Genomic DNA, 11,695 nt, shown 5'->3' with positions numbered 1-11,695 from the left:
CTATGGGGCATTTGACGATCCGGTTCAGTAAGCACCCAAATATTTTTTGTTGTAACTTCCTTCGCTATGTCAAATCCCGAGTAAATCCCGCGTTGCAACTGGGGCCAACGGTGGGGATTTGACACGATAGGTTTGCCCTACTATGGGGCATTTGACATTCGGCTGTGTCAAATCCCCACTATAGCCCCATATATGCCCGAGGGGGGGGGAAGTGGGGCAATACATTGATAGGTGCATTACTACCTCACCTTTCTGAGGAGTTATTATTTATACAGAATAACTTCTGCTTGGTTGGGTAAACATGTGGATTCAGATAATGCATAAAAATTTACCAGTGACTGACAGTGATCAATAATCTATATAATAATTCTATAACTCTTTTCCGGCACTGCCCCGTCTTTCTTGGTCGGATTCCGATAGGATCGGTACCATTCAAAACTAAAATTTGAGGCGGATCTTTTGATCCGGGATTGGTGGCGATTTGTTGAACTGCGGGAAATATCCTTTAAACCACTGTAGCTACCCGAGGAAAACACGAATGTGTCCAAAACTTTCTGGAGACCTTTATCGTGTTACCAGTCTTCCCCATCCCAGCTTACACCAGACGTTTCTCTCCCCCTGTGGACGACAGAACGAGAAACAGAAAATCGAGGCCATAAAATTTTTACACAAAACCTCCTCCCTGGTTTTTCCCCGATTAGCTTCAAACTCGCTAGACCAACTACCCATCCAAAACAATGTGTCATAAGGTGGTTTTCGTGTCTGTCCTTACGTGCTAACCTTGGTTGCGAGATACTTATCACTGTCAATGGCCATTATAAGTTTACGATACGCGTGTACGGCGTTCCGGTATACATGCGTTGCCAATAGAAAATCAGATGACGCATTGGTCTAAAAGCTTACAATGAAATAGGATCAATCACTTTTTCATGATTTAACCAATCACATCAGCGAATTTGATTATGTGATCTGGTGTGTACGCTATCATCCGGCAACTAAAAAAATTTTTTTTTAAATCACACCCACCAGTATAAAAGGCGAGATAAAAGAAGAGTTTCGTAGTGGGTGTGGCAAGTCTACGAGCTACGATTGGGCTGCTTGACAGTCTACAGAGGGAAGACTCGTCGGGAATACACACTCTGCACCCTGCTGTGCTGTCCACTACAAGGATAGAGAAGTGTCAGCCACTGCGTCACGAATATAAGCAGGTCAGGGACCACAGACAGACCTAAAACGGAGGATTACCAGCAACACCACTGTAAGGGTGATGGAAACAGTCGTAGTAGGGGTGGCAATTTAACGAGCTATGATCACTCCAATCAGGCTACCTAACAGACTACACAAGGAAGATTCGCCATTATGAGAGATGAAGAACGGAAGATTACGTTCAACTACTCTAATTAAACATACATCTACCTTACCAGGCTACGAATCGTGTACAACATCATGAAGTGGCTGTTGCAGTCTTCAATGTGTAGGGAGACATAAGATACGTTTTCATTCCTTGGTAACTCCACAGGGACAGCTGAAACTTCTAGAAGCTCTATTACTTATCTCCGTTGAACTACCCTAATAGAACATACATCGCGATATCTACCCTAATAGAACACACACAACCTCTACCAAAAATAAATCAGTCAGTCTCTCTCTCAACCTCTCTAGAGTAACCACTCTTCATATGAAGAATTCATCTTGGTAATGCAACTTGATTCAGAAAGCAACAAAAGAACTCTTCTCTATCCAAATCCACATGGTTGTGTTGACCTTGCTCAGTACAGCCGATAAACTTGAATACCCATACTCAGTACTGTACTGCATACACACTTGGTCATGCGATAAGTAAACATTACACTACCATGACTAGGATGTAGAGATAAAACTACAATTCAGTTACTCAAATTGACTACATAAATATACAAAATGAATGTGCCAAATGCAAGTTGAATTAGAACATAGCTCATTGTGGTGATGCACCAACTATTGGTAAATTGATCCTCATACCACACTCAAAGACTTTGTTAGTTCATGCAACATCATCAAAGTTGAGTACATCCCTGCCATTCAAAACTAATCTTTTTCATGTATGTGCATGGTTGTAATGGGACACATCTTGATATGCCACCTTCATGATAACTGTGTTCTGCATGAGTACTGTACAGATGTGCAGAAATTCCAGTGCACAAAGCCACCAACATTATAACTAGATGTTAGTGCCACACACAATTGAGGAAATTATGTATGCACATCAGTAGCTATGTGTAATCATGTCTTTGTTGCTCCTTGATCATTAGTAATGTTCAAATTTAAGTGTATTCACACAATAGGACATAACAATTGTCTTAGTATCACGCGCGTTTTGTGCGGGTTCCACTAGTCTATAATAATTCTCTTCGCCCACGCACGTCTTTTTCGAGCACTTATCCATCATTCTTGGTCCAATTTCAATCGGATCGGTACCATTCAATTCTAGAATTTGAGACAAATCTTATGATCCAGGATTGGTGGCGATTCGTTGAATTACGTAAAATACCCTTTAAACCACCATAACTACCCTAGGAAGACAAGAATTCGTCCATAACTTTCTTGAGAACCTTATCGTGTTACCAGCCTTCCCCATCCCCCAGCCTACACTAGACTTTTCTCTCCCCTGTGGCTGACAAAACGAGAAACGTTAAAATCGAGGCCATAAAATTTTCAAACACAAACTCCTCCCAGGTTTTCCCCCGATTAGCTTCAAACTCGCTAAATCAACTACCCGTCCAAATCAATGTGTCATAAGGTGGTTTTCGTGTCTATCATTACGTGCTAACCTTGGTTGCGAGATACTTATCACTATCAATGGCCATTATAAGTTTACGATACGCGTATACGGCATCCCGGTATACATGCGTTGCCAATAGAAATCAGATGACGTCACGGTTAATATCTAAAAGCTTACAGTGAGATAGGATCAATCACTTTTTCATGATTTAACCAATCAAATCAGCGAATTTGATCATGTGATCTGGTGTGTACGCTATCATCCGGCAAACACACTCGCCAGTATAAAAGGAGAGTTTTGTAGTGGGTGTGGCCAGTCTACGACTACTTGACAGAGACTACACACGAAAGATTCATTGGGAATACACAATCTGCACCCTGCTGCGCTCATTACAAGGATAGACATCCTGAGGCCTACACTGCGCTGTATCACGGGCATTTTGCGCGGGTACACCTAGTCTATATAATAATTCTATAACTCTTTTCCGGCACTGTCCCGTCTTTCTTGGTCGGATTCCAATCGGATCGGTACCATTCAAATCTAAAATTTGAGGCGAATCTTTTGATCCGGGATTGGTGGCGATTCGTTGAACTGCGGGAAATATCCTTTAAACCACTGTAGCTACCCGAGGAAGACACGAATGTGTCCAAAACTTTCTGGAGACCTTTATCGTGTTACCAGTCTTCCCCATCCCAGCTTACACCAGACGTTTCTCTCCCCCTGTGGACGACAGAACGAGAAACAGAAAATCGAGGCCATAAAATTTTTTAACAAAAACTCCTCCCTGGTTTTTCCCCCGATTAGTTTCAAACTCGCTAGACCAACTACTCGTCCAAAACAATGTGTCATAAGGTGGTTTTCGTTTCTGTCCTGACGTGCTAACCTTGGTTGCGAGATACTTATCACTGTCAATGGCCATTATAAGTTTACGATACGCGTGTACGGCGTTCCGGTATACACGCGTTGCCAATAGAAAATCAGATGACGTATTGGTCTAAAAGCTTACAATGAAATAGGATCAATCACTTTTTCATGATTTAACCAATCACATCAGCGAATTTGATCATGTGATCTGGTGTGTACGCTATCATCCGGCAACTAAAAAAAATTTTTTTTTTTAACACACCCACCAGTATAAAAGGAGAGTTTCGTAGTGTGTGTGGCAAATCTACGAGCTATGATCGGGGTACTTGACAGTCTACAGAGGGAAGACTCGCCAGGAATACACACTCTGCACCCTGCTGTGCTGTCCACTACAAGGATAGAGAAGTGTCAGCTACTGCGACATGAATATAAGCAGGTCAGGGACTACAGACAGACCTAAAACTGAGGATTACCAGCAACACCACTGTAAGGGAGAAAGAAACAGTCGTAGTAGGTGTGGCAATTTAACTAACTATGATCACTCCAATCAGGCTACCTAACAGACTAAACAAGGAAGATTCGCCATTATGAGAGATGAAAAATGGAAGATTACGTTCAACTACTCTAATAAAACATACATCTATCTTACCAGGATACGAATCGTGAACAACATCATGAAGTGACTGTTGCAGTCTTCAATGTGTAGGGAGACATAAGATACGTTTTCACTCCTTGGTAACTCCACAGGGACAGCTGAAACTTCTAGAAGCTCCGTTGAACTACCCTAATAGAACACACACAACTTCTCTATCAACAGTTAATCTCTCTCTCAACCTCTCTAGAGTACCCACTCTTCATATGAAGGATTCATCTTGGTAATGCACCTTGATTCAGAAAGCAACAAAAGAACTCTTCTCTATCCAAATCCACATGGTTGTGTTGACCTTGCTCAGTACAGCTGATAAACTTGAATACCCATACTCAATACTGTACTGCATACATGCTTGGTCATGCGATAAGTAAACATTACAATACCATGATAGGATGTAGAAATGGAAATACAATTCAGTTACTCAAATTGACTACATAAATATACAAATGAATGTGACAAATGCAAGTTGAATTAGAACATAGCTCATTGTGGTGATGCACCAACTATTGGTAAATTGATCCTCACACCACACTCAAAGACTTTATGTTATTTATCTTTTTTATTAATGCTTTATAGTACACACATACAAGCATGAGCTTAGGTACACACACAGATACAAGAAATGACAATACACATGGTGTACTAAAGGTCTGTAGGCTTGTTCCTACAGCCAAAAGTAGTAATTATAAAATAATAATAAAAGAACACATGATAAATTGTCTATAGCAGTGTGTAGTTAATCAAGAAATGATCAGTAACACACCGACTACACCTGTTAGTTCATGCAACATCATCAATGAAGTTGAGTACATCCCTGCCATTCAAAACTAATCTTTCATGTATGTGCATGGTTGTAATGGGACACATCTTGATACGCCACCTTCACGAGAACTGTGTTCTGCATGAGTACTGTACAGATGTGCAGAAATTCCAGTGCACAAGGCCACCAACATTACACACAATTGAGGAAATTATGTATGCACATCAGTAGCTATGGGTAATCATGTCTTTGTTGGTATGTAATGATGTGAAGTAATGTTCAAATTCAAGTGTATTCACACAATAGGACATAACAATTGTCTTAGTATCACACGCATTTTGCGCGGGTACCACTAGTACTATATATTCCTTGTAACTTAGTATGTGTATCTGTGTGTATACAAGGTTATACTTTATACAAGGTTATACTTTTTCTTTAGATAACAATTTGAGTTTTTTGGGGATTATATTGGATCGGTTTAAATCATCAGTTTGATTTAGTATGTGCATATCGGTTATTGGAATATCGGCAAATTTCCATATTGGTGCAACACTATAAATTTCACTTTGTTTTAAGTTATGTTGTGCCTGCTATGCAGTGTGACAAACGCAGAATAGTAAAACAGGGCCGTAGCAGAGAATTTAGGAGTGGTCAGGCCATCCATCACTTACACAACAGGGAATAGACAGCTATCAAACATTGGGCATTACCGTTTTAAACCAGGGACGTGCCCACAGCCAGCCAAAGGCTGGCTGTGGGTGCACCTGGTTTACTGAAATTGTTTTCACAAAAGTGTGTGTGTATGTACCTGTCTATCTATCTATGTTTGTCCTTATGTACCCACGTGAGCAAAATTATTAAATACAGGTTTCATGTAAGAAGTAAAAGCAAGATGAAGTCTGTATTAACTTGTGCACAAGTGAACTTTGCTCTGAGGTGGTTTCTTTTTGATGGACTGAAGTATGGGTGTGGCGACTTTCCTCAGACTTTGTGAACTACCCTCCCTTTGAGGTTTTCAGGCGTTTAGCAACTGAAAAACGGTGCAGGCCTTGTACACTATCAGGAATAGCCTATTGCTTCAAGTTGGAAAGGAGGCGTATCCCTCACGTACGCGAATGAAAATGAAGAGCAACTTTGAGGCTTTGTCAAGAGAATTTGTGGGAAAAACAATAGTCAAACTATAAAACAGTTTAGAAGATACTTCTGTGCGTAATATGTTGGTAAAAGCGGTTTGTTTAACAAGCGCTTCCTTAGCAGTGCATAGCAACATACTTGAACGAATTACAAAAATTTCATGAATTACAAAATTCGAGACTTAGCTAATAATATTATTGCACAACCCAAAACTACCCTATTGTAAATGGTAATCCACCCCAAAAACACCTTTGCTGTAAAAAAGGCGCGCCCAAGAAACTACAAGTATCTGGAACCCAATGTAAAAAACAAAAAGAAAAATCAGCTTAGCTGAAGTGAAAAGCAACTGGTAACTTAAAGAGCTGATATCTGAAGCGGCCAAGAATACAATTACTAAAGTTTAATCCATGCAAGAACACCTTGGCTATAAAACAGGTGTATACATGAAAGTAACTGGCAACTGAAATGGCTGATATCTGAAGCGGCCAAGAATGAATGGTCATATACAACTAATTCAAAAATTTAAAACTGAACCATTATAATTCAGTTGTGTTCTATATTCACTCTTGCTGCATCGTAAAGTAATTTCTTTTAACTCTAATTGGCTGGTAATTTGGCCGCCTTTTTTTGCTCTATTATACTGACTATTAAAAAAGGCGGCCAAATTACCAGCCAATTAGAGTTAAAAGAAATTACTTTACGATGCAGCAAGAGTGAATATAGAACACAACTGAATTATAATGGTTCAGTTTTAAATTTTTGAATTAGTTGTATATGACCATTCATTCTTGGCCGCTTCAGATATCAGCCATTTCAGTTGCCAGTTACTTTCATGTATACACCTGTTTTATAGCCAAGGTGTTCTTGCATGGATTAAACTTTAGTAATTGTATTCTTGGCCGCTTCAGATATCAGCTCTTTAAGTTACCAGTTGCTTTTCACTTCAGCTAAGCTGATTTTTCTTTTTCTTTTTTACATTGGGTTCCAGATACTTGTAGTTTCTTGGGCGCGCCTTTTTACAGCGAAGGTGTTTTTGGGGTGGATATCACTCATTTTTGTCAGTGATAGACTCTACATTTGGTTTAAAAGGTAATTTTTTTGGAAATGAGCAATTAACATTAATGCAGAATATTATCTTGGAGAGTCAGTAAAATCCATACATAATAATGATTGTTTCATAACACCGTAAATTCGGAAGTATGAATTTACGGTGTAGTATGACTGTTCTATTAGAGTAAATTTATCTTTACTGCCTGTACGTGATGAATATATCTCATATCTGTGCATGTTAAATGCTTCAGACACCTAATTAAACTTGCAAGTGCCTAATTAGTTCACAGTTGCTACACAGCTATAAATACATTTGTAATTGTTATCATCATAATCATTTATCATGTTATAACCATTTTTTAATATTTTGGTCACAACTTCAGGATTAGAGCAGCAGAGAAAGGAATAGAGGACTCAACCATCAAGACTTGTATATGGGAGATGGAACAGTATTGCGATGGACAATGCCGGTACTAACCCCTCAAGGGTGTTGCAGTACAGTATAGATGCAAGACCAGAGCCTTGATTGTCGCCTTTTGACTGTGGTCACAACTTCAGGATTGGAGCAGCAGAGAAAGGAATGGAGGACTCAATCATCAAGACTAGGGGAGATGGAATAGTATTGCCATGGACAATACCAGCACTAACCCCTCAAGGATGTCACAGTGCAGTATCGATACAACCACTCCAACCAGTGCATAAGACCAGAGCTTGATCATCACCTTTTGGCTGAAATTTTTATACTTGATGAAGCAATTAAAACAAAAAAGTTGTAGTACTTGTACTTTCCTGAGGGAACATGTCCCCAGAGTCCCAGACTCCCTTGCCTGTTCAGCAGAATAATAGGATTGAGCCTTACTACCAGTTTCACCTTTATCCTTGGCCTGAATGTACATATCAGCAACATAATACAGTAGCTGTAGATAATGCTAGTTAATGCCCCTAGGCAGAGCTATAGGGGTGGGAATTTTTCCCTACTATCATACTATCATAGTAGTTCTTCTCGCAGTTCTTTGCCTGGCCATCATCAACTGCTGTCTATCAACTGCTGTCAAAACATTAGTCTCGTCCCCCAGACCCTTCCTCAAGCATGCTTATCACACAAAAATAACTTAGTTTAGCAGTGCACAAACAATTATTCATTGACAGCTTATACTACACTTACCGCATTTTTGAACCATGTATACCACCAGAATCCACCAGATTGACAACTAACACGTGATCTATTTAGGGGAAATCTCGTGGAAAGTCCCTAAGTACCTTAAGAGGACACTCATGATACGTGGTTTTAAATTGAATGGTTTAAGAATGTAACTGGATGGTGAGGCGTACTTTAATCGGCTCGACTTCACTGAGAAACTCGAGCCCCTCGTGAGAAACTACATCGCTTGAGCAATGCTTGAAAAAGTAAGAGTCAAGAATACTGAGGGACTCTATGATATATGCCGGTCTTGAATGCTAACGAAACGAGGAGTGAAGTTTGTGCAACGTGTCACATCGCCACACACTGATTCACCGTGTTTGTGCGATAGGGTTTTTGGACCTGTCCACCAGATGTTGAAAGGAAATTTATTCCACCACATGTTGAAAGGAAATTCATTCCAACTTGTCAGAAGTTATTGGTATACTCATTGTTGGGGTCCATGGGGACATCGATGATCATTTACCAGTCAGCTGTAAGTAATGTCACAACAGAAGGAAAGGAACCATTTCCATACCCCTATGGCATACTGATTTTCCAGGTCAGTTTATGTACACCCAACCACAGAAATGTAGAACTTTGGTTGCAGGTGGAAAATAAACACCTTTTTACTCAGTTACAAGAGATTCACCCAGCTGGGATAAAATGTTGAAGTGAATGTCATTAGTACCTACTTGCGGTTCATCAGGTATTGGACAATTCCAAGTGTCCAGATTATGCAGTTGTCCAGTTTACACGTTTAGGCAAGTTCCACAACATCCTATAATGTATTACTATATCAGTGTGGAATAATGCTTATATAATATTTTTCATATTCCAGGCTTTAGGTATGTGTTAGTGTATTGTATTTAACACCTGCTTGTTGGTTTTTGCAGGCCATCTGGTCATACTGGTTTATCCACTAGCAGTTGAATGTGATCATGGTACATATGTAATTTGAGACCATGCAGGAACAAAGATAGAGGTGTCATGAATTTCAGGTCAGTTGACATTCAGAGGAATTGTATTATTGCAATTGTTCTTTTTGTAGTTATCAATTATCAGTGACCAGTTTGTGATAGCGTACTTTTGTTTGACTAATGGCCAAATGTTCTGGTTTACATGCTTACCCAACAGTTATGTTACTCACTTAACCTGCATATGGGATATATATTTTTAGTTCATTTTGATTATTCATCCTTTATTGGTACAGCCTGGCATATTGATTTTTTGCACATTCTCTTTTTAATTCAGTGCCTGCTGGATTGTTTCGTCAGATATCGAAACAGATGTCTTTGGTGTTGCGACCGATGTTCCAGGTCAGTTTGCGTGTGTGTTTAATTTAAGGTTGACTTCAGTGCCTGCTTATTCTTTCACAGGTCTCGGTATTGAGTGTCATGAATTTCAGGTCAGTTGACGTACAGAAGAATTGTATTATTGCAATTGTTGTTTTTGCAGTTATCAATTATCATGTGAATTTGCAGGTCAGTCTACTCAGATGTATCAGGCATAGTGTTGATGGGTTCGAACAAGTATCCAGTGTAGACTGTAGTGGCATCAAGGGTGTTAATTTCCAGGTCAGTTTACATGTTGTGATGTTAGTGATTTTTTCCTACTACCCAGATATTAAGTGTATTGTATTTAATGCCCACCTGTTATGTTTTTAAATTATGGTATATCAGTGTAGACAGTGCAACAGTAAGCCTTCTGTGTTGTAGTAACTATTTGTTTCATAATATTATGCTGTTGTCCCGGAATGGCACAATTTTTGGGCAACCAGTGTGAAGTCCAGTGGTACAAACATTGTATTATGACCAAGTTGTGATAGCGTACTTTTGTTTGACTAATGTCCTAATGTTCTGGTTTAACATGCTTACCCAACAGTTATGTTATTCATTCACTTAGCCTGGGATATAATTTTTGTTCATTTCGATTATCCATGCTATTATTGACACAGCCCGGCATATTGATTTTTTGTACATTCTCTTTTAATTCAGTGCCTGCTGGATTGTGTCATCAGATATCGAAACAAGTGTTTTTGGTGTTGCGACCGATGTTCCAGGTCAGTTGCATGAGTGTTTAATTTAAGGTTAACTTCAGTGCCTGCTTATTCTTTTACAGGTCTCAGTATCGTCATGCTGACATACAAGAAATCATCACTATTGTTGGAACTATTTTTAGTCAAGTCTTGATGTGATGTTAATTAACGTTGTTACACATTGTTGTATGTTTACCATATGGCAAGAAATTATCATGGCAATCATGAAATTTGAATATTGTGTAAGTTGTGTGGACCAACCCCAACTCATACATGGTCACTGGCAAACCACGAGCCACATTCGAGCCACAACACCACCAACCACATTCGAGCAATCCATTACAAAATTTTGTTGCACCATTTGTGTGTGCATAATACTTAATGAAAGCCACAACACAAGCTACATGGTACACACTACATAGAGGTGGTAACCCCTAAAGGCTTGTTACCTTTTGTATTCACCTTATCGGCCTTTGTGGTTAATCTATAAAAATTACATGTAACTAGAGAATTGAAGAGTATGCTTAAAGCACCTTCGCTAGTGATTTTGTTCTTCAAACCATATAAGACAACTGGCGATTTATAAACGCTCGCATGGGGTGTGGTACTAAATGGAATTTAAAAGATTTCTGCTTAAAACGCCATCCCTAGGGAACTTACGGTTCAGCACGCTGTCACAACTTGTTTATCAGGCATTAGAGTTTGTGTCCACATCGTGTCTTTAAAAGTTATTGTAGGGATTAGAGGTTGATTGAAGAAAATACGCGTATAGGCAAACCAGGATTGGATAATGTTAGTGCTAGATGGACTATACAAACACAGCTATGTTGACTGGTTGACTGGTATAACGTGACAGTAGTTGTAACATAAGGTAGAGAAATAAAGTGAAATACGCCTATTTTTTATTTTGCGATGGTTACTTTTTTATTTTAGCGAGGTCGCAAGAAAACTATAACGACTCCTAAAGATTTTTTATCACGTAACGCAATACAAATCTATTGAGAGATGTTGCGTAATTTAGGACTAATATTGCGAAACCGGCCCTACACGTAAATAACTCACAGTAGTGGCCGCGCGTCTTTTAATTGGGCGTGCGCTTTGTAGTTTCTTGGCCGTGCGACTCACTACCGTGAGTCTTGATACATAGTTGGTTAATTCATAGTAGCATATACTATCTATGGTGAATTCCAGATAAGTTAGCTAGCTGCATGGCGCCTGGTTTTTAGAAGTAGTACACCATCAACTTGTTCAAGATT

At 39.4% G+C, this 11,695-nt stretch overlaps 1 protein-coding gene across 4 annotated transcripts; it reads left to right on the top strand.

Moving 5' to 3' along the window:
- Positions 1-7,180: 7,180 nt before the first annotated feature.
- Positions 7,181-10,661, top strand: LOC136263060 (uncharacterized). 4 transcript variants are annotated; one of them, XR_010704433.1, is made up of 9 exons: positions 7,190-8,963; positions 9,012-9,165; positions 9,298-9,402; positions 9,453-9,608; positions 9,656-9,720; positions 9,781-9,809; positions 9,886-9,978; positions 10,399-10,463; positions 10,523-10,661. XR_010704433.1 is itself a non-coding variant. In XM_066057517.1 (8 exons), exons 3-8 carry the CDS (start codon positions 9,392-9,394, stop codon positions 10,541-10,543), a joined length of 324 nt encoding a protein of 107 aa, XP_065913589.1. In that variant the 5' UTR covers positions 7,181-8,963; positions 9,012-9,165; positions 9,298-9,391; the 3' UTR covers positions 10,544-10,661. The 4 variants fall into 4 exon arrangements, 2 of the variants coding, with proteins under 2 accessions (XP_065913589.1, XP_065913588.1); XM_066057517.1 differs by lacking the exon at positions 9,453-9,608 and having other exon boundaries at positions 7,181-8,963; positions 10,359-10,463; XM_066057516.1 differs by lacking the exon at positions 9,453-9,608 and having other exon boundaries at positions 7,191-8,963.
- Positions 10,662-11,695: the final 1,034 nt, after the last annotated feature.

Source organism: Dysidea avara, chromosome 8, assembly GCF_963678975.1.
Source record: "Dysidea avara chromosome 8, odDysAvar1.4, whole genome shotgun sequence".
NCBI classification, from domain to species: Eukaryota; Metazoa; Porifera; class Demospongiae; order Dictyoceratida; family Dysideidae; genus Dysidea; species Dysidea avara.
Note: the sequence above shows the minus strand (reverse complement) of the source record. Positions and strands in the feature narration are given on the sequence as shown.

Coding starts and splice junctions, on each gene's coding strand:
- LOC136263060 (XM_066057516.1), top strand. Junction 9,721..9,780: donor TGTTGCGACCGATGTTCCAG/GTCAGTTTGCGT, acceptor ATTCTTTCACAG/GTCTCGGTATTGAGTGTCAT. Junction 10,464..10,522: donor TGTTGCGACCGATGTTCCAG/GTCAGTTGCATG, acceptor ATTCTTTTACAG/GTCTCAGTATCGTCATGCTG.